Source organism: Pleurodeles waltl, chromosome 9, assembly GCF_031143425.1.
Source record: "Pleurodeles waltl isolate 20211129_DDA chromosome 9, aPleWal1.hap1.20221129, whole genome shotgun sequence".
NCBI classification, from domain to species: domain Eukaryota; kingdom Metazoa; phylum Chordata; class Amphibia; order Caudata; family Salamandridae; genus Pleurodeles; species Pleurodeles waltl.
This window is the reverse complement of record NC_090448.1, coordinates 348,832,647-348,856,343: the sequence shown is the minus strand read 5'-3', so window position 1 is coordinate 348,856,343 and position 23,697 is coordinate 348,832,647. Positions and strand designations below refer to the sequence as shown.

The 23,697-nt window shown below is 46.2% G+C and overlaps 1 protein-coding gene across 4 annotated transcripts in view; it reads left to right on the top strand.

Moving 5' to 3' along the window:
* Positions 1 to 19,650, top strand: part of SAMD4B (sterile alpha motif domain containing 4B) — an 870,829-nt gene extending 851,179 nt beyond the window's left edge. For all 4 annotated transcript variants that reach the window (XM_069206928.1, XM_069206927.1, XM_069206926.1 and 1 more), the window contains one exon: positions 17,666 to 19,650. In XM_069206928.1, the coding sequence (XP_069063029.1) occupies positions 17,666 to 17,694 (29 nt within the window). In that variant the 3' untranslated portion in view covers positions 17,695 to 19,650. The remainder of the gene's footprint in view (positions 1 to 17,665) is intronic.
* Positions 19,651 to 23,697: the final 4,047 nt, after the last annotated feature.

Here is a 23,697-nt window from a genome sequence, read left to right as displayed (position 1 = left end):
TGTTGCTGGCCACATGGGGAGAGTGCCTTTGTCACTCTGTGGCCAGGAACAAAGCCTGTACTGGGTGGAGGTGCTTCTCACCTCCCCCTGCAGGAACTGTAACACCTGGCGGTGAGCCTCAAAGGCTCACCCCCTTTGCTACAGCACCACAGAGCATCCCAGCTAGTGGAGATGCCCGCCCCTCCTGCCACTGCCCCCACTTTTGGCGGCAAGGCTGTAGGAGATAATGAGAAAAACAAGGAGTCACCCCCCAGTCAGAACAGCCCCTAAGGTGTCCTGGGCTGAGGTGACTCTTACTTTTGGAAATCCTCCATCTTCTAGAAGGAGGATTCCCCCAATAGGATTAGGGATGTGCCCCCCTCCCCACAGGGAGGAGGCACAAAGAGGGTGTAGCCACCCTCTGGGCCAGTAGTTATTGGCTACTGTCCTCCCAGACCTAAACACACCCCTAAATTGAGTATTTAGGGGCTCCCAGAACCGAGGAAGATAGATTCCTGCAACCTCAAGAAGAAGGAGGACTGCTGACCTGAAGCCCTGCAGTGAAGACGTAGATGACAACTGATTTGTCCCCAGCCCCACCGCCTGTCTCCCTAATTCGAAGAAAACTGCAACAGCGACGCATCCAACAGGGTCCAGCAACCTCTGAAGCCTCAGAGGACTACCCTTCATCTAAAGGACCAGAAGCTCCCGAGAACAGCGGCCCTGTTCAAGAAACTGCAACTTTTTGAAACAAAGTAGCAACTTTTAAAGACCACACGTTTCCCGCCGGAAGCGTGAGACTTTCCACTCTGCACCCGACGCCCCCGGCCCAACCTGTGGAAAACTAACACTACAGGGAGGACTCCCCGGCGATTGCGAGCCCGTGAGTAGCCAGAGTTGACCCCCCTGAGCCCCCACAGCGACGCCTGCAGAGGAAATCCAGAGGCTGCCCCTGACCGCGACTGCCTGCTTCAAGGAACCCGACACCTGGAAACCACACTGCACTCGCAGCCCCCAGGACCTGAAGGAACCAAACTCCAGTGCAGGAGCGACCCCCAGGCGACCCTCTGCCTAGCCCAGGGGGTGGCTACCCCAAGGAGCCCCCCCTGTGCCTGCCCGCATCGTTGAAGAGACCCCTGGATCTCCCCATTGGTTTCTATTAGAAATCTAACGCCTGTTTGCACTCTGCACCCGCATGCCCCTGTGCCGCTGAGGGTGTACTTTCTGTGCCTGCTTGTGTCCCCCCGTGCCCTACAAAACCCCCATGGTCTGCCCTCCGAAGACGCGGGTACTTACCTGCTGGCAGACTGGAACCGGGGCACCCCTACTGTATTTCCATTGAAGCCTATGTGTGTTGGGCACCACTTTGACCTCTGTACCTGACTGGCCCTGAGCTGCTGGTGTGGTAACTTTGGGGTTGGCTTGAAACCCCAAAGGTGGGCTACCTTGGACCCAACTTTGAACCCTATAAGTGTTTTACTTACCTGTGAACTTAACATTTACTTACCTCCCCCAGGAACTGTGTCCACTTTTAAAATAGCTTATTGCCATTTTTGTCAAAACTGTACATGCTATTTTGAGTATTCATAGTTCCTAGAATACCTGAGTGAAATACCTTTCATTTAAAGTATTTTGTAAATCTTGAACCTGTGGTTCTTAAAATGAACTAAGAAAATATATTTTTCTATATAAAAACCTACTGGCCTGGAATTTGTCTTTAAGTGTGTTCATTTATTGCCTGTGTGTGTACAACAAATGCTTAACGCTACCCTCTGATAGGCCTACTGCTCGACCACACTACCATAAAATAGAGCATTAGAATTCTCTCTTTTTGCCACTATCTTACCTCTAAGGGGAACCCTTGGACTTTGGGCACACTATTTCTTACTTTGAAATAGTATATACAGAGGCAACTTCCTACAATGGGTGCTCAGTTGGAGGGTGGATCCAACATCATCTCCTCCACTAGCAGTCCATTACATTGGACTAATGGCTCTTGCAGATCATTCAGAGGGGCTACTCCCTCTCTTTTCAATCCTTCCCGTCCCCAATACCGCCAACTCAAGAATGGCTGGCGGAGGATTATCTGTCTCTGCTCTGAGAGGGAGTTACAGCTCTCCTGGCCAAGGTAGCTATAGAAAGAGTTCCAATGTCAGAAGTAGGCAGTGGTTGTTATTCCCGCTACTTTCTGATTCCCAAAAAGAACAAGGGCCTTCGACCTATTCTAGGCCTGCAAACCATAAATCTCTTTCTCAAAAAGGAGAAATTAAAGATGGTCACATTGGTTCAGGGCTGGTTTTCCCTAGACCAAGGAGGCTGGCTGATACTGTTGGACTTGCAGGGTGCCCATTTTCACATCCCCATCATGCCTGCCCACAGGCGTTACCTGCGGTTCAAGGTAGGCCACAAGCATTTTCAGTTCAGTGTGATTCCCTTTGGCCTTACCAGTGCTCCTCAGGTGTTCACCAAGGTGATGACGGTGGTCACAGCTCATCTGCGCAGGCTTGGGGTTTGTCTTCCCCTACCTAGACACCTGGCTGTTGTCTCCCACCTCTAGGCTATGGTGATCCTCCTGCATTTTCTGGAGATCACTATAAATGTGCGAAAATCATACCTGGCTCCCTCCCAGACACTCCCTCTCATTGGAGCTTTTCTGGACACACTGCAGTTTCGGGCTTATCCTCCAGAGCAGCGAGCCCAGGATTTTTAGGTTATGATACCAATGTTTTGGCCGCTATCCTGGATTTTAATGAGAATGACTTTGGCTGCTGTGCCACCTCATGGCCTCCTGCTGGTGAATCATGCCAGATGGTATGTGTGGGCTCTGTAGTGGGATCTGAAGTTGCAGTGGGCATGGTATCAGGAGAATCTCTCCAACATGGTCCAGATCTCGGAAGGAACTGCAAAAGACCTGCAGTCGTGGCTTACGAACTGCGATTGGGTCAAAGGTAGACTCCTCTCCTTTCCCCAACCAGACTGGACAGTAGTGACAGATTTATCAATACTGGGATGGAGCAGCCATCTAGGAGAGATGGAGATCAGAGGACTCTAGTCTCCAGTGGAATCCAGACTCCACATTAACCTGCTGGAGCTCCGGCGATCCAGCTAGCATTGAAAACATTTCCCTCTGTCAAGGGGAAATTAGTGCAGGTGTTCACGGACAACACGAGTGCCATGTGGTACTGCAAGAAGCAAGGGGAGGTGGGGTTGTGGACCGCTTGTCAAGAGGCCCTTTGTCTCTGGATAAGGCTGGAAAAGCATGGCATAAACCTGGTGGTTCAACACCTGGCAGGTTTTATGAACACCAGGGCAGACGAAGATACATACAAAATGGTGGCTATGCTAATGGTTCGCACCTCCTTAAGTATGCATATTAAAGTATTGTTCATATAATATGCTTTTTCCTGCCAAGGGTGCCAACTGGTACTAAACCCAACCACTTCAGGTGCAATTGTGTTGGTTGAAACAACCAACCTCCAACATGAAGAAATTATGTACCAGGGCACACCAAAAAGTCCAATCTTTACTGTGCTTGCAAGTCAGCGTGTAACACGGGTATATGGTGCATCATGAGGATTTTATTTATCCGCTGGCATAAGATTCAAATCAAAGCAACGGTTAGTCCAATGGAAATACAGCCAACACGTGATTCGTCAATAAGACTTCCTCAAGGCATAAGTAAAAAGGCTGAACCAAATTGCACAGATTCTGGCAAATGTCCTGGACTTACTGAGAGTCCAATGTAAGACTTGTATATATGCAGCGTATGATATGCTCAGAAACGTCATGATAGTCCGGTCCCTTCCAATGTTTGTGAACGTGGGCAATACGCCAGGGTAGACAAACTCATCTGTCGATGCATAATCGATCATGAATGGCTTCTCCATCTGGAAGTGGTGCAAGGCCTCTTTCAGCAGTGGGGAGAGCCTTAGTTAGATCTGTTTGGCTCTGCAGAGAACGCGCAATGTCAACTGTTATGCGCATTTGAGTTTCTAAGGCGGCACTCGCTCGGTGACGCTATTCATCTCAAGTGGAACTCAGGCCTCCTTTACTCCTTCCTTCCTATACCACTTCTGACCAGAGTTCCGAAGAAGATCAAGAGTGACCGGGCCCATGTAATCCCTGTGGCTGAAGAGTATGGTATCCAGAGCTACTGGACATGGCTACGAATCCTTCGATCAGTCTGCCCCTTCGGGAGGATCTTCTGTCACAGTAGCAGAGGACATTTCTCCACATGACCCTGTCCAGTCTTCGCCTTCTTGTGTGGTGATTGAGTGGCGGCAGTTGACAGCTTTTGCCCCTCCATCCAAAGTCTGTGATGTTATGCTGCCAGCCAGACGTCCCTCCACCAAAACACATATGCCTGTCATTGGCATGAATTTGTGGTGGGTACTGACAAAGTCTGTTGATTCCCTTTCTGACCCTCTGAGGTTCTCTTCTTCATTCTTTCTTTGGCCCAGCAGGGCTCTACTTTGGGGATCCTTAAAGGTTACTTATCGTTCATTTTTAGCCTTTCTTAGATTGCCAGACCAACCTTCCTTATTCAAGTCTCCCATTGTTAGAAGGTTCCTTAAGGGACTCACCCATCTGTTTCCTCTGACCCCGTTAATTATGCCCTAGTGGGACTTGGACCTAATTGTTACTTACCTTATGTGTGCCTCTTTTGAGCTGCTGCACAATTGTCCCCTGCTTCTCCTAACAATCGGGACTACTTTTCTTATTCCATCCCCTCTGCTCGCAGAATAAGTGAGCTTCAAGCTCTTTCTTCAAGCCGCCATTTCGGTCTGTCTGCCCTGACAAAATGGTGCTCTGTACAAGGGCCTCTTTCTTTATTTCCTTCCTTCCTTCCTTCCTTCCTTCCTTCCTAAATCTGTTTTTATTATTTGCAATTGTAACAGAACCAACTATTGCAGAGCACTTGGTATCAGTGAACATTGGAAGATAATAAATAAAAACGTTGGAGAAGGGGAAGGTAGTCCAAAAGGCAGAGGAGCATAAAAGCATCATGTGGTAATAGACAATATCATTAACATGAACAAGTACAATAGCATAACATCTACAGAAATCTGCTTCATAGCAGAATGGGATGTGTATAGTGCGATGGGAGGCATGTAGCAATATCAGAAAGTGGGGGGGGGGGGGTTGGGTGGGTGTCATTATCAGGAAATGGCCTCTGTGTCCGGTGGCAGTGGTACTAGCTATCTGGTGAGTCTGACTTAGAAAAAGTTGCAGTGGTGAAAGGTAACAGATTATTACATTGTGTGAGGCAGGAGCTCCCAAAGGGGAGGCCAGGGATGTGGAACATTGCAGTGACATGCGTAGTCGAAGGCTCCATGTGCTCGGGAGATGTACTAATAAAATTCTGGTGACTGCAAGTTCTAAAGCCTATTATCTCTGCTCACGGAGTACAAGTATAATTTTTAGCTTCAGCCTTGATTATGAAAGCTTCCCAGATCTCGTGAGCTGCCAGAGCCCTACCCCTGTCTCTCAAGGAGCAGAGTGCCTGTGACTCAGCCCTAGCCCACTCAACTGTGCCACGTGTTGACACCCGGAGTGGAAGACGTGTTCCAATGCTTTGCTATGACGTATTTGAATAAGACCAAGGCCGTGTCTGTGAACCTATGAAGTTGTTAGTCCCCATTAGCCTTAGCAAGGATGCCAAGTAGACAGGATTCAGGGGTGAGGGAGAGCGCATTATCAGATAATTCCCCCATTATTGTAGTGATTGCTCACCAAGTACGTCATATGGGCGGGCAGGTCCATACCATATGATAAAAGTAGCATCCCGTTCCCCACAGTGTGGGCATTTGTGTTTTGTGTGATGCAATGTGTTGAAGACAGTGGGGGGATAAATACGCTTGGTGGAGATAATGAAGCGGAGTAAAACAAAATTGTGGATTGCGAGAGACATTCTTTGTGTTGGAGCGCCTTAAATGTTGATTTTGGGGATAGTGGGATAGGGAGGACTGCATCCCATCGAGCCTGTACTTCCGCTTCTCTAATGTCAGTGCATGTGATAAAGGTATGGTACAGCAGGGATACGATGTTTGTAGAACCCAGCTGTGATAATGTATGAAGAGTAGGTGGTGTTGAAAGTTTCACCCCCCCTCCACAGCCCAGTGCCGTTTCGGAGCTTTCTTGTGGTACAGTATTTCAAAACTATCAGGGGCCAATGTTATAAGTGTCCGTTATTTCAGTGTGTCATGAAATGTCTCTGAAGAAGTCCCCCACAGTAGTTAGTCCCGCTGATATCCATGGTGTCAGATCATAATGTGTCTACAATTCCCTTGCACCTTGTATAATGAGCAATGGGATCTTGAGAGAGTAGGGCAGTGTTGGGATGCTACTATGTGCGAATCTGCGCCAACAGACTGGCTGTTTCCATCAAATTTGTGCAGTGTAGAGGAGGACATGTGCGATCTGTCAACCATGCTAATAAGTCTCTCTGACCCAGTCTATCGCACACCATTACTTTCTCTGTAGCCAGCAAACCGGCCATTGTAGCAGTGCTGCCGAATAATAGAACTCAAAGTTGGGCATACCCAGAACCCCTCCTCAAGCGAATGATGTGTGGTAGTTGGGCGACCTGATGATGGATGTTCCCCCAAAGTAGTTCTAACATTAGACCTTGTAGTGAGCGGAAGAATGACCTGGGCAGCACTAGCGGTAGTGCAGTAACAAAATACAACAGTCTTGGGAGTATTAACATCTTGGCAATCGCCACACGTCCCAGGGGTGACAGTTGTAAGGAGCACCAGAAAGCTAATGATCCGCAGATCGAGCAAACTGCTCGATCCATGTTGCCCTCCCTGAGGTCGTCGGCGGTGAGGTAAATATGTATGCCGAGGTATTTGAAAGTGACATGGCACCAGGGTAATCAATTTACTGGAGGAGCAGACCATATAGGCTCTGGGATGGGGACCAATGGGTGGGGTGTCCAATTCACACACAAGCCCGATACATTCCCGAAAGCTTCTAGTAATTGCAGGACTCTTGATAATGAGGATGTGCTTCTGTGCAGGTATATTAGTGCATCATCAGCGTAGAGAGAGATGATGTGAAATGTGCAGATCTGGGATTCCTCATTACTGCGCACTGAGGCGCAGTTGAGAGGCTAAGGGTTATATTGCTATTGCAAACAGTGGTGAGCGCGGGCAACCTCGTCTAGTCCCGTGGCAGATGGTCAAACTATCAGAGACAACGTGTCTGTGGGCTTAGAATACAGCATGTTTATTCAGTCCAAAAGTCCAGAGCCGAAACCCCATGTTACTTAATGTCTCCTTAAGTAGGGCCATCCGAGTGTATCGAAGGCCTTTTCTGTGCCCAAAGATACCTCTGCTTTTCATGATCCTTCATGGGACTCCGCTCAATAGGCACAGTAGCCATCTGATGTTCAAAAAGATATTGCGTCTTACAGAGAGAGACTGATTAGAAGGATAAAGGAAAAGTACTAATCGATGGGACTGCTCAAGTGCTGGTGGGTGCCATATAGGATGTTTGGGGGGTGGGGGGAGGTGGGAGAGGTTGCTTTTCGTCTCCAATACATATGTATGCTTTGTTTCTGAATAAGAGTCATTGCTTATGTTTTTTACCCCTTTGGATATGTTAAGTCCGGGTTTGAAAGCAAATAAAAAAATGTAATATATAAAAAGGTATTGCGTCCTGTAAAGAAGCCTCGATTGATCCTCATGGATCAGCTGGCTAAACAATGAAAGCAATCTGTTGGCAAGCATTTTGCCCAGTAATTTACAGTATAAATTAAGTAGCGACAGAGGCCTATAAGAGCACACATACTGGGGGTCGCGACCCGGTTTAAGCAGGACCTCTATGAGCACCTCGCTTTGAGTCAGAGACGTGGCCCCACGTTGAGTTGAGAATGTAGAATATTACTCTACGAGCAACCCATCAGTATCGGGCTGTTTGTTTCAAGCTAGTTTGCACAGCGCAGTCTGGACCTCCTAGAGACTATTGGGTTCGTTGAGATCTAGTTTCTGTAGTGGGGTGAGTTGGGTCAGGGGAAGATTATCAAAGAAATCGGCTAGTTGAACAGGAGAGAGCTTGGGCTCTGCTGCATAAAGCCTGTGGTAATAGTCCTGAAAGGCATCATTAATGGAGGTTTGAGTGTTGACTGATTCCCGAGTTGGTCTAATAGCACCTATAGGAGTGCGGTGTTGCTCGCCGCGCATCAGCCACGCCAGCAATCTGCCAGAACGGTCTCACTGTACGTGGAGTCTGGTGAGGTAATGGCAGTAGTCATGTCTACGAAGGAGTGAATCTGCTTCCCTGTGTCAGGTGCATAAATCTGGAAGTGTATCAGGTTGTGAGCTACCGGGCACAACATTCCATTCTAAGGTGCGCAAGTCAGTCTCCAACAAGGTCAGCTCACGTATCAAGCCGCGTGTGACTCCCCTTGAAGCTAAGACACTGTCCCCAGCACAACCACTTTGTAGGCATCCCACTCCGTTGCCCGCGAAGAGGCAGTTGCCATAATCAATTAAAAGTATCAAGAGATGCAGTCTTCCAGTTCTTGACGAAATGGAGGATCAGGTAATGCTTTAGGCGCCACATATCTGCAGCGGACAATGGGCTAATACTCTGCTTGTATAACGTTATGGGCAAGATGAGCAGGCCTAAAAATCAAGACTATTCTAGTGTGTAGGCTATGTACTGGGGAGTAGGAGTATTCCCGCTCCTGGGGGTTCCTTAGTCGCCAAATGTCGTGCAGACCTCTGTTGAATATCCAGGAGCGGAACCCCTGGGATGTCATTTTGCTGGGTGCACTTGGAAGTGATGGGTGAGATCTGTCTAGAGCTATATCGGGCACACAGTTAAAATCAACAACACCAATACTTTGGCCGTTTGGTCCTGCAGGACTTTCTAGTATGATCTTGGTTCACAGCCCACTGGTGAGGATGGTATTGCTTGGGTATCTATTCTAAGGTAAGGAATCTGCAACTAGAAGTCTCTAGTAGAAACACATCCTAGTTGCAGATTCCTTATCGACCTGCCCATCCTCCCCTCACGGCGAACTGATTTCTATGGAAAGGGATTCCCTTGTCAGGGCCCTAGTTTTGGCATACCATTCTGTGATCTTCATGGCTCTGCGCTACTGGCGTGAAAAGAAACTGACGTCCGCGCACCAGGGTGGTGCCTATATACGGCTGCTACGTCATCATGGAAACCACGATGCCAACGACGCACGCGGAGTTGACCGAGGCCAACTGATGGCATACAAGGGTACTGCTCGAAGAAAACTTTCCGGATCCAGCCCTGGCACCTGGTGGAAATTTAAAGGTGAGGAATCTGCAACTAGAATGTCTTTACCAGAGAAATTGTTACCGAAGGTAAGTAACTTGTTCTTCACTGCCGTCTTTTTTTCTTCCTGTCTTCTTTCTTTACTGCTGACTTTCTTTTTCGCAGCATGCTGTCATGCCAATAGGTTTTGCCTTTTGTTTCTTTTTTCTAACTGGATTATAAATATTAGAAAAATGTTATGTTTGTTTTAAGTTTGATAAAGCGTTTATAGTTTGTTTATTAAATCAACATACAGCACAACATAAACAACTATTAACCGTTTATCACATTTAAAACAAACATTATTATAACTTGTTCCTAATATTTTAGAATCCAGTTAGATAGAAAGCAAAAACAAAAGCAAAACCTATTTGCTTTGCCAAGGTTTGTTTTTTTAAGTTCCTAAGTGCTCAGCACGTTCTCCAACAATGTTTTGCTAAAGCCATGAAAAAAGTATTGACAAAGCCAAAATACTGGCAGCCAGTGCAAGAGTTGGTGTCTTTGCCAATGCATGTTTTTATTTAATGTTGCTGATGGAGTGAGACTGGCGAAAAGGTGCCCTCATAACTTACTGCCTCAGAGTACTGGAGTGGACTGAGAAAGAAAAGAAAAGGCATTATGGGTAAGATAAACCAAGACCGAGAAGGCCACTAAGGGAAGGACAAATTTCTTTAAAGATACTACAGAGAGGAGGAGGGGATGAGAGAAAGCAAAAAGGAGACATGGGGAAGTTGTGAGAAATGGACAGTGAAGCAAGATAGTTAAGAGGTGGCAGACACATTTGCGGAGGAGTTACGGTGATTAGGAGGAAGGGGTACTGAAAATAAAGGAAGGAGAGATTGTGAGCAAGACAGCTCTGAGATATAACGGAGGAAGACAGGGCACCGGTGATGGAGGAAAAAAGCAAGAGGAGGGTGAAGGAATAGAATGGGAAACAAACGGCGTGGGGGAAGCAAGAAAGAGTGCCAGTGAGAAAGAGGACAAGAGCTGAAAAAGGTGACGGATGAAAGAGAAAGGAAGCAGAGAGAAGAGGAGGGCAAGAGGAAGAGAGAATCGGGTGACAGACACCACTGAGACAAATGGCATCGAGTTGACAGCTGAGAGGAAACCGGTGTATGAAGGAAAATTGGTAAAGCGGATGACCCAATAATTAATTTTTCTAATAATTGCAAGAAGACAAACTATAGTCATCTTTTTCTCTAATAGAATACATAGGTTTTCAGGAGAAGGAGAGCTCAAGGAAGACCAGAGGGATGAGACTCGCAGGAAATTAGAACAAATAGACCAGGACACACTAGGGAAGACAGGACAGATGTGAGGAACAGAGGAAAGAGAGACAAGACTGCATTGACAAAATGACAACAGTGAGATTTAATAAGAGAAATATTAGGAGAGGAGAAAGACAGAGAAGAGCTAGACAGGCAGAGAAGTGACAAAAATTTGTGATAGGCATATTCTTGTGAAACATAGGCATAATCTAGCACATTATAATAGGTATGAATGTTTTTGTATGACAATCTAAATAATTAATTCCACTGTACTATATCTAACGGGCATGTATTTCTGACCTCAGGAATCTACATTTAGTCTGTGGCAAAATGATGGACGTGTCATAAAAACGATAGGTCCGTGTTCCCATTCTTCACGATTTTATTAGTATTGTCTTTGGGTATTAAAAAGTAGTGTATAGTTTTGTAAAGCCTACGAGATCAAAGCAGTTAAGTTTTGGTTGGGGCATAAGAGCAAGCATAGCATGATTCTGGATATTTCTAACGGGTAGCAAACCTTTTTCTTAAATGGGCAGGTCCCTTTGGAGGTGGGTGAGTTTAGCTTAGGACATGATTGAACTCTTTCTTAAAGGACTCTTTAGGGCTCATGCAGACCTCCAAAACCACCATCCCTATAAAGGTGCCAAAGACCTGCAGTCAACTGAAGGGTCCTTGATATTTTCATGACAGTTTCTTTTGATAGATAATGTTGTAAAATGCACTGGTTCTCTGAATGGAGCTTGGAATGACGGCTAACAATTGACAAATACGTGTCTTGTAAAAAGCCAACTTTTCCAAAGGTTTCTGAAAACAAGAAAATTGGTATGCTTCTGTTGGTCTTTGCAGAGTTCATTACATGGTATGAGTTCCAAACAAAGAAACCACCCTTTTCAGAGCCTGATAAATCCTTCACACCTCTAAAAAGTAAGAGTAGGTGACCACCGGAAAGAAGGGCTCTTGTAGATTAGAAAATACAGAGGATCGTAAAGACCACCCCCTATCTGACTAGAAGCCAGTGGAGTTTGACCAAATACGGACTATATATCCACATACTATGCTTGATGGTCTAGCAGTCGTGTTTCTAATGGTTTGGTATCTTGCAGTTGTTTGCACATTCTCAAATGCAAAGTCTTTTCCGAGTCCACATAAGATTAAATAATTACCTGGACAGTGATTTTCGTGGCCTGATTGGCAAAATAGGAGTAATATTACTTGGGTCCTTGTTTAAACTTTGGTAGAGGTGATACTCAGTCACAAGCGTGGGATTTTTCCTGTCCACTATATCACTAGTACATTATACCCTTTGGCATTTGTAATACAGCCAATTATATCAGTCATATTTTAACAGAGTATCCTATCCGCCATACATCGAATGCAGACCTTTGCTCTTTAAAATTAGAGGAGGTAGACTTATTTTTCTGAGAAATGGAGCCAGAACCCAAAACTATATGTATTCACACTGTAGATATTCTAATGTTCAGCTCTGTCCATGGGCGCTCCTATTAATTCAGTGAATTTGGAAATAAAAATACAGTGATTAATATTGATGGACATGGAAGGAGGAGGGGGAAGTAACAACGGTGGGTATAACTCGGAAGGCAAATGGGTCACATGAGGTAACTGGAAACACTTGGCTGATATATCCACAATAATTCTTGAGGCCCTGGGACAAACCTGGTGTGACATCGGTAAGATCAGGACTGAGCCCAACAATAGAACTACATCTCAAGTGTGGGTTCTTAACGAGAGAGAGAGAGAAATTTAGGGAGCTACCTCAGACTTAATCTCATGAGTCACTGTTTGTTGGACAGGTTGATGCCCATTTTGATTTCAGAAACAGCCTGACTTCGCCATCATCTTTTGGACAGGTAGGCCACGTAGAAGGCAATGGGAAGTACAGAGGATACTAGTTTCCCTTTGAAGAATACTTACTGTGAAATGCCATTTCTCTGGGCAGTGAGTTGTGGAAGGTTTGTGCAATTAAGGTCTACGTCAGTGGTTAAAAGGGCACCTAAAACTTGCTTGCAGGGAAGGTCATATACCAATATGAGTTCCAAACTTGGAGATTTGAATAACAAGAGATACACTTTCAATTGTTCAGCTTGTTGTTCATTTTCACACTCTTTGTTGCTCCCAATAATTAATGGAGATAGGTACTGAGAACTGATTTTGAGGGACTGAATCCTTTACAAAGCATACTGCCTACCGTTTGCAACGATGTAGTTTAATTCAAAATAACTACATGTATTCTGTGAATTTCCAACCCTATAATTGTGGACCATTATACGTTCCAAGTTCTTAAGCCCAGGGGTGGCCATAGCTTTTACATTTTACATTTCAGGGGTGACATGTAGGAAAGTAGCCTCTTTTAAGCATGGTTACCCCCACTTTTTGCCTTTGTCAGTGTGTTTAACTATGTTCACTGGGATTCTGCTAACCAGGACCTCAGTGATTATGCTCTCTCCCTTTAAACTTGGTTGCTTGAACCACTTGCACCCCACATTTGGCATACTGGGGCCCTCATGTAAGTCACAAGTATATGGTACCCAGGGCATTGGGGTACCAGGGGATCCGCTTGGGCTGCAGCATGTATTATGCCACCCATGGGGAGCCCAAGCAAAGCGTATCTGCAGACTTTCTATTGCAGCCTGCGTGGAAGGGTGCATGCACCCTTTTTCACTAAAGGTCACAGCACCAGGTCATTGTAAGTCACCCCTATGGCAGGCCCTCCTAGCCCAGAGGGCAGGGTGCAAGTACCTGTGTGTGAAGGCACCCAGCTACATAATGGTATCAAACATGTCGGAATCATACCACAATATTTTTGCCAGTATTGGAAGTATGATTCCATGCACTCTGGGGTCCTCCTTAAAGAACCCCCAGCATTGCTCCTACCAGTCTTATAGGGTTTTTCAGGAAGCCCAAGCTTCTGCCACCCTCCAGACAGGTTTCTACCCTCCTGCTGCTTGAACAGCTCAAGCCCAGGAAGGCAGAAAAAAGGATTTCCTTTGGGAGAGGGGGTGTAACACCCTTTCCCTTTGGAAATAGTTATATGGCTTGGGAGGGGTAGTCTCCCCATGCCACTAGTATGTGTTGAAGGGCACATTTGGTGCTCTCATTGTATAAACCAGTCTTTACCGGTTCAGAGGCCCAGAGTCCCTGCCCTGGCACAAAACTGGACAATGGAAAGGGGAGTGACCACTCCGCTGTCCATCACTACCCAGGGGTTGGGGCCCAGAGCACCTCCAGAGGGACCCTGGGTTCTGCCATCTTGAAGCCAAGGTTGTCAGGGACCTCTGGGAGCATCTGAGTGGCCAGGTCAGGCAGGTGACGTCAGAGCCCCCTCCTGATAGATGGTCACCTGGCTAGGTGGGTCCTCAGATTCGGCTTGCAAGATTCCAGCAGGACATCTCTACAACCTCTACTTCAACTTCTAGCCACTGGAACCTCCAGGAACTGACAATCCATCCATGACGAAGACTCTCCTTCCAACATTGTTTCCATGACTCCTTCCAGTTTCTGCATCATTACCCCAGCTGTGCATCCTCTGAGGGTGGCAAGTCTTCAGTCTGCACGAGAAGGAAGAAGGAATCTCCCTTGAGTGAAGGAGTCACTCCCCTGCATCCACAGGCACCAACTGCAGCACGACCAGCTGCGTGGATCTCCTCTCATCCTCAGCTGTGTGGATCCTGCATCACGGGTGGTGGTCCGGAGTAGTCCTCTTGGTCCTCTGACAGCTGTCCATCTTTGGTGGAGGTAAGCCCTTGCCTTCCCATGCAGGACAGTAACCCCCGTGCACTGTCTCTCTTGCAGCTACCAAGGCTTGTTTACATTTCCTCCAAGGGATCTTTAGGCTCTGTGTAGCCCCAGCACGCCTTCCTGCGACGCACAGCCCTCTGTATGCTCCTTCGGCGTGGGATCTTTCTCCATTTGTGCTGCGTGGGCTTCTCTGAGACTCCTAGTTCCTCGTCCAGAGGCTCTCCTATGGCGGGCTTCCTCTTCTGTGAACTCTCTGCCTTGCTGATGGTCCCCCTAGGACTCCCCCACCATGGGTTGAGTCCTCCTGGATCTTGCTGGTCCCTGGCAGCGGCACTTTGTGCTTCACTGTGGCTTGTTGGTGGTTTTTCCATGCCACTGACCGACTACAATCATCCATTCGGAGTGGGCCGTTGACTGCATCCTCCAGGAACTCTTAACCTGCTCTAGGGCTGCATTCCTGACCGCCTTTGTCCTACCGGTGACCAACTCCGGCAACCACAGCTGGGTGGGTAGTAGCTCTGCTTCCCCTGGGCTCTTCTGTGACTTCTGGACTTGTTTCCCTTCTTCCACAGGTCTTCCTTTTCAGGAATCCACCGCTGGTTTCTTGCAGTCTTGTCTGGGTGTTGCATTTTCTGAATTTTCTTCCTTTTGGGTGGTTTGGGGAAAATCCAGTAACTTACTCCTAGCTTCCTGGTTGGTGGGACGCTGTGGTACTTACCTTTGGGGTTTCCTAGTACCGCCTAGCTCCCCCTCTACACACTCCACTTACCTAGGTGGGGGTCTTGCAGTCGCATTCCATTTTTATAGTATATGGTTTGGGCTCTCCCTAGGGTCACTGTTGTCTGTTTGCATTTGCACTGTTTTAGGTCACTTTTTATGCCTATTGCTGATAACTGCTGTACCTATTTAGTGTGTTTACTTACCTCCTATTGGAGGGTTGCCTCTCTAGTACTTTTTGGTAACTGTCCCTGAAATAAAGTACCTTTATTTTTTTAACACTGAGTGTTTTCTTTCATGTGTGTAAGTGCTGTGTAACTACATTGGTATTGCATTAGCTTCGCATGTCTCCTAGATAAGCGTTGGCTGCTCTTCCACAGCTACCTCTAGAGAGCCTGGCTTCTAGACACTGCTTACAGTACACTAATAGGGGATACCTGGACCTGGTATAAGGTGTAAGTACCATAGGTACCCACCACACACCAGGCCAGCTTCCTACATGACGTCATTACCAGACGTGGTCTGGAGGATCTCGGTCTCATGATAGTTGGTGTAATCTTCTGTCATCACGAGGAAGTACCTGCCATTAGAGAGGTTGCAGAAGGTTGAATCTGCCTCACTCCTTCATGGAATGGTCAGTAATGATCGTAGTAAAGTTTGGCTGGTTTCCGAGTAATGTTTGGGATGCAAACGTGTATTATCAATAATCTTATTTTAGTGTCAAAGTGAAGAAATTAGGCATTACTATAAACGTTATTTGGTTTTGACAGTACCATAATATCTAGCATTGGCCATTGCAATGTGCATAAAATCGTTACTGCTGACAACCTTAGGTTGTCCCTCCCAAGCAGCAGGCCATTATTGTTAATTTCCGGGAACGATGGCCTGAGTGGCAACGCACCCTGCATGCAGATTTGCTGCACAGTTGAAATTATTGCGGTTAATCAAAACCCAGACAAGGCGTCGTTATTGACTATCCCCGATTGACAGGGGCGTAGATTCGGGGGGGGGGGGGGGGGGGTTGGGGGGAGGGGGTGTCACACTGTATAATTGTATTTTGTGATAAATAGTTGGGTGCGGGTGCTTTCAGTTGGGTATGGTGAGGTGTCTGTGTCGGATTTCACCTCGATTTGTTTGACAGATAATAACGCACACTCTCTGTTTGGAAAGACTTCAAAAATGTTGGTTATTTCACTAAATAATGTGCTTTGTCTCAATTAGTGCCCCTATCAATACACATTCCTCTCCCTTTCCACTGCCCCTTAAGCACCTCTCATGCGCCCTGCTTGTTGTATAATGTATTGTAACATCACGTGCCAGCGTGATTGTCGGGAAATCTGAAGCTAACTCCTCCAATCATACTGACCAAGCTACGCCCCTGCTGATGGATCATGCATCAGAGATTGAGGGAGGTGGGTGAAGAAAATATAGTATTCTCGCTATTTTTAATGATTAGACAGCTCATCCTTTGAACTGTTATCATTGAGCAGTCATGCAACAGTAGCCGTCTTATCTGAGTGGTTAGCTCCGCTGTCTAGGGGCCTCAGACTGGCAAATCTGTGTAGCCTGACAGATAAGCTCTGATGTGAGTTCAGTTTGTAAATTGTCATGCTTGAGGAATGGCTCTATAGCCTTAACAGGGTTAGGTAACGGGTGACAGCTCTACTCTGCATCACTCATGAAGATGATGGGTGCGGTGCACGAATGGACTAGGAGTGCTGTGGTTCTATTCCCCCCCCCCCCACACACACTTTTTGCAGGGGGCCCATAAGGTTTTTTTTAATGCCTGAGACAAATTTTAAGCCATACCTTGATCATGAATGTCGAAATGGAACAGAATGCTTGCATTGAGTGTTTGACATAGATCATGTTTTATGATAAACCTTTTCTGAAAAATGCACCAAAACTGGTATTTTGCCAGTGTTCTTAAAAAAAAATTGAACCAAGCTTCGTGTTCCACCTAATATGTTAAACATTATTACCGTGGTTTACATTCCTTGAAATCATCATGATATACGTGCCTTCAACTTTTGACAACAGTAAAGTGTTCTACTTATTAAATAGTGTTGCAGTTTGCCAATCTCACCTACTACCCCACTCTGTCGGCAGCCAACACGCACAGTACTTTCAACTGCACTTCCTCCCGGCCCTCGCCAATCCTTGCTCGCAACTTAGGCTACACACTTCTCCCTGACCTTATCTCTGAGTGTATCTTTCTGTACTAGCACCATTCTTTATACAAACCTCCTTTTGATTAAACATCGTCCTCTTTTTGATTAAGCCTGTCCTCGACTTTCGTTTCCCAAAAATGTACACATGCATTATTTAGGCCTCTGCACTGACAAAGCCAATAGGATAGCTATATTTTAAAAAATACAAGCCAGACTTAGTTGCTTTGACAGTGCCAGTTACAACAGATCAAAATGGTTAGGTAAGGAACAGTTACTCATTTTTTTTGTTAACCTTGCAGTAACATCATTAATTCAAAGATCTCTTTACATCATTACCCTGTTGTCAGACGCAACACAAGTGTTCATATGCCATGAATTGAATGTAGATTTGTCACCGAACTAAGGGCTAAAGTGAGAACCGAACTGATATTGGTTGACTATGATTAATAAAGTTCCGACTTCTTATTTCTCCTTTCACAGATGGAACAGACAAGACCTCAACCATCTGACTTGGATCCCTCTCCAAGCAAGCTGCTTTGTTGAAAGACTTTGGGACACCTTCCGGTTGTCCCTCAAGAACAGTGGGCGTTCATCCCCATAACTCCTCCGCATGGAAGGGGGAAGGATCCAGCAAGGGATGTCACTACAATCCACCATCTATATGTTCTCATATTTTTCTACTTTATTATACTTTTAACTATGGTTTAATATTGAAATACACAAAGCCAGAATTATTACAGTTTAATGTTAAAAGCAAGAAATGGCGCTTTGCAAAGTCTGCATGCGACAAGAGGGGAGTGAAAGCAAAGCTGAGCAGATGGGGCTTTGGATGGAAAATGGGGGGTGCAGGATTTCTCTGCCCCTCCCCTCTGTGCGGCTTTGCTGCCCTCTGCCAGAGTCTCCAGTTGCAAAGACAAGGATGCCGACACATTTACGTTTTCCTATGGACACTGATGGGATCATTTAAAGATTGGGGAAGGATACCTCGGGCTGGCACCTGGGAAGTATCCTCATTGCACCTCCATCTTGGGTTACAGCTTGGTTCGGCCAGTGAAGGGATACATCAGCCACACGTGCATAGCTGCAGACTGAAGAACCAGAGTGGTTGAGTGGAGTGCCTGAATACCGTCATTGTGAAGTAAATGGGAATTCCATATGGTGCCAATGCCTATTAGTCTATTCAGAGAGCGCTGGACATAGCACTTCTACTAGAAATGGCGGCACCTTTTAGTTGTAATCGGAGAGTTCTGCGAGGAGTCTCACTCTGTCCCGGAGACAGCACACAAAGTGGCCTCAAAGGACTCTTTAAATCATTCTACCCACCTCCCTCAAGCACCCGGGAAACAAGCTCTCACTCACCGCCACTGTGACAAGATTAGCCAAATTGGGCTATAGCAGTGTAAAACAAAGGAGACATGGTGTACTGCCATGCCTTACTACACTTTGGAGACTTTGACTTAGGCAGCAAGTGACTCGGTCGAAGAGTCCATTAATACGTTTTCTAGGGTCACCTTGTGGAGGAAGCTCTTTAATCACCAAATTCTGTTATGTATGGCGTAAGGGACATCCACTGGCTGCCGCCAGATCTGACTATTGTCAGTAATGGATAGGACACCATCCCAAAGCATAGCATGTCCCCTAACCCCGATGTAGTCTTTCACAGCTGAAGTCTGCTCTGTAAATTCCTGGCCATCCCATAGTAAGATCTTAATTTCTCAGCCATTGTTGCATGGTGTAATGGCTCACTAAGCGGACCTGGTACAGCAATCTCCAGTGATGCCCTCTGACGTTCTGGCACTGGCAGGTTTCAGAAAGCTTTGGACTTCACAAAGCGAGGCAGTGCCAACCGATGGCACCCAGCCCACCTGAACGAGTGAATTGTAAGGTTTTTGGTTAAGAAAGAAAGTTTGTGGAGTAGGAGTCGCTCTGCCCCCTCCATGAGGGAGGGTAAGGGTAGCTGTTGTTTTGGCTACACTTTTCATGCCGCAGTGATGCCAGTAAAGCAATGGTCCTGCTGCAGCCAGAGAGGCACAGAGAGAACCCGGGAGCCGGCTTCCCATTTATCTCTTCCGCCTTTTTTTTTTCCTTTGGGGGAGGGTGGGCTAGGGAGTGGGGAGAAAGTCAATTCGTATCGTGTTAAAAAAGAAAACGTACCCATTGTTGTAAAATAGAAAAGTACAACCTATTTCCCCTTCTATTGAGCATAAGGATCTCTAAGTTGGACTACACTGGAATGCTGGGGATGTTGTGTTTTTGGAAGCTAAGTGAGCAACAAGCATACTACTCTGTCCAGGAAAACTCTCCTGAGACCTGTTAGTTTATTGCGAGCAGAAGTAGCAGAGAACTAGTGGAGTGTTGGAAGCTGCATGAATTTATGGTAAATGCCCAGTGATTCACGAGGAGGGGTAGGGGAGAGTTGTCTCCAGTTCAGCATTAAGAAATGGACATCCTTTTCGTGTTTTCTTAAAAAGAAAAAAAAAGAGAAAAAAAAAACACTTTTTCTGATCTTTAAAGGTTTTTGAGTAAGGTTCTTACCCTATTTCGTTGTGTCCTTTAAAGTCCCCTAAATCCAGCAAGTGCTATTCCTTCACATCACTGCCCTTATGGGTTAATAGTACCTTTCCTTTTGTCACCGGTTACCCCTTTCAGAAACTAAAACATGCACTATCTCTGTGCAACCTACCCCACCGCTTCCCGGAGATGACGCATGTGCAATGCCCAGACAGTTCTCCTTTGGGAAACGACGGAGCATGTGTAGTTCCCATTCCATTGTATATGTCCAACTTAAGAAAAAGGTAGACTGGCTTATGGTGTTGCAAATTTGTTTTGCGCCCTCACTCGCAGCCCACCCCATCCCTCCCACCTTCTAGAAAGCAGAGCCAGCACTCATATGCATCCCCGTTTTTCGGTAAATGAGCAAGAGGCCATTCAAATTAACACTTCACTTGGGGAACGCTAACAGGTGTTGTTTCCTTGCAGCACTTTTTGGAGAACATTGTATTCCAGTATGTGCATTCCCGTTTTTAACAAAAAATGTAGGTGCTTGCTATACCAATAATGCTTTTCTTCCATACATCGCAAAAAGCAGAAAACCTAGCAGACACAGTAGGTGCAAAGCACCCAATACCCAAAGGCAGCAGTGCAAAGCACCGCATGCCCAAAGGAACCAGTGAAGGTGCTATTCCCTTGCACTCCATCCCACTCCCCTTTAGGTGAACAGCAAATGTTAGTACCATAATCCTCGACAAGAAAATGTACTTAGTGCTGTTATTGGTTAGTCGCCACGCCAAATCTTCCCGCCCCGAGCCCCCGCCCCCACTCCAATTAGTCTGGAAGCCAGGAATTGAAGCAGGTCCTATTCCCGTGCATCCAGTTAGAATTGTATATAGAAAGTGTTGGGGAAGTTGTCTGGATGAATTGGAAGGTGCTGATTTTGTGTATGTAGGTTCAGATTCTCTGCTGCCTCATGGGGTTACAGAAGAGGATTTCTCCTACCTGTGGATCCTTAAATGGTTGAGGAGGAGTGTATACATCTTGTCAGGAGGGAAATGGTCCATTGAACGAAGAATCACCTTGGCAATTGGGAGTGGGTGCTGATGCCCATTATAGACCTAGGTGAAGTACCTACTGGTATAGGACTCGAGTCAGTTGGAAGAAAGTGGTTGCTGGCAGAGTGTAATGTTGATGCACAGGAGCTTAGAGGAGTGTAAATTTGTCTTTAGCTCCCACCCCAAAGAAGGAAAAAAAAACCCTGTCTTATTAACTACCTTCTAGACATTGTAAAACACTACATACAAGTTACCTTCTCCTGTGTGGGTGTGGCAATGCCTAAGAGACACAGTGAGAGTCTGATAACACTCTGTAGGAGGCAAGAACATTGAACCGCAGGGATACATCTACAAACCTCTAGTCTGTAAATTCTTCACCTTGAAGCAGATCCGAATCCTAATAGGGTTTTCAGTCTTTTGATGCTCTTCTGGAGCACTTGGGAAGGGGGTGAAGAGGTAATGACTTTCTAAGATGTGCCTGTGGTTTCTGGCCTCGAGGTTTCGGCCTCGTCTGCAGAGCTCAGTAGGAGAAGGTGTGGGCACAGCTCAAACTGTCACTGTTCAACCCCTCTCCCCTTTGCAAGACAGACCATTTTGATCTTTTCCAAAGTATTTACCCTATAGTAACAACTATTTATTTCTAGCTTAGAAACATGCCTCTCCTCTCACAGATAGAAATGTTATTTTAGATACATTTTATTATGAATAACTTTTGTTATGACTATGGCTGGTAACCATGAGTACATTATTAAAAAACAAAAAAACACAAATTGGGTGTTTGCGTGTTTTTTTTTTTTGGTATGTGGATGAGCCAGGCCCCCTCTTTCCCTTCTGCGAGTCGTGACTATATTTGTTGTTCCTTTGTCCTTGAGTGCCTGTATTTTTCTTAATTTACTGAGCATGTGGGCCGTTTCAGTAATCCCATGGCAAACAGGGGCTACTGGGATCCATTTATAACAATGGGAGCTTTTTACTGTTGATGTTCTAGTGCTTTGCCTTAGTGTTGGACCCAAACCTGAGCTCTTAGTACATGATTTTAGCACTTTGCTGTCAGGGTTATGGAAGTAAAGCAGTCCAAAGGTTACGCAGAAAGGTGGGGAGGTAGAAACTTAAAACTCCAGTGAAACATCTAACAATTAATAAACCGTTGCCCAACCTGTAATTTGAGCTTCAAAGAAAATAACCTTAATTGCAACACACCTCTCAGTAATTACATAAAGGTTAGAGGACAACAATAATGCACACAGCTATAATTGGGTAGTAATCACTGAGTGGGGGAGCCTACTCCTACTGGTCTCTGTATAATTAAGCAACGTTTAGCTGCATGTCTGCAGTCAAGGACACATTCCCCCTGGGGAAAGCTTGTATTAAGCCGAATCCTCAAAGACAGTTATGGGTAGTGTGTCCTAAAAGCACAATTTGTCCTGAAGTCTAGTATTCTTTCCGCAATGGCACTCTTGCATTGTATTTTTAGTTAGTGTCACACTTGCAGTACCTACTTCTTTTCCCTCCTGGGGGTAGAGGCTAAGCCTCTCCTGCATCTGTGTACGGACCATGGGGGGCTTAGGCTGCATGGACTGCCCTAGTTTGGCTGATCAGAGGTAAGGAAGCTATACACTGGTCATTGAAAGAGGAACCTACTTTCCTGGGTCTTCCTCAGACCAAGTACAAGCCCACCTTGCATACAAAACAAAGAAGCTACCACAGGGCACAGCAGTGATCAAAGTCAGCAATAGAGGTAAGTGTTGATTGTGTTTTCAGTATCAGTGTAGTACCAGACCTTTCTAGATGCTTTCTAGCCTTGGTGTGCAGCTGTTGACTGCAGCTGTGATTTTTCTCAGTGCCAGGTCACGTCAAGCACTTATTTATTTGGAACATTATTCATAACTCTCAGTTGGCCTTGCCAGCAGTCATCCTCAGTTCTCTGCCAGTGGACAGGGGAAAGAGATCCAAGTGCTCATACCCCCAACTCAGATTCATGGAGCAAGCAATATCGTTCTGTAGCACACAGCAGGGGAATCCAGGGTCAGAGGGCCTCAACACACAGCCGAGTGGTTCACATACATATCAAGGCATGTAGGTCATAGTAGAATCCATCTGAACAGGCCTGTTAACTTCAGATTTCTTTCCTTGATAATATCCAAGGCACCAGACTGGATCCGAAGGGTTTTACAGCATACCTCCAGGGCACCTGAAAGTGACGTCGTGCGGCTCCGCGTTGACTCCGCTCCGTCCAGAAAGTGACAACTGGATTAATACATAAGTGCCACCTGTTCACAATGATGTTCCACAATGTTCAGCTCCAAATCCAGAGCAGATTCCACACACTGTGACACGATTCATTCCGTTCCTGCCATGTCGATGTAGGCTCCGACTCTGGAGGAGTATGTCAATCCCATAGTGCTCTCTCTCTCAGAACCAAGTCCATCCCAACCTCGAATGAAGATGCGTGTGAGTTCAGTGCCTTTGCGTCCAGCGAAGATCCTTGCTTACTCAGATAAGTCAGTTTCTACATCTTGGAGTCGCTCCCCTCCACAACTTTTTGGATTGGACTTCCCAGAACCAACCTGCATTTGGTAGTGATATTGGTGGTGGGGAGGATTTTTCCCCACAATAAAAATATAGCTTTGACATGGACCTACTAGAGGCCAGAGGGCTAGGAAACTCTCCCAATATGTGGTAGTTGTGGCTGAAATTTTGCTTCCGTCCCGGAAGAATTGCGCACAAATTCAGCACAGACCATTCAGGCTGCAACCACCAAATACGTCATCTGCTCTGGGCTGAACACATCTGACTGCCTAGACAGGGCAGTGGACACTAGTGTGGTTCTGCAGTGCCACATGTGGGTGAGATGTACAAGATGTTCAGGTGATGTCCAAGCATCACTTATGGATATGCCCTTTGGATCTCATCTTTTTGGCAAGAAGGCTGAATCTGGCCCCTCTATGCCCACAAGGCAGTACC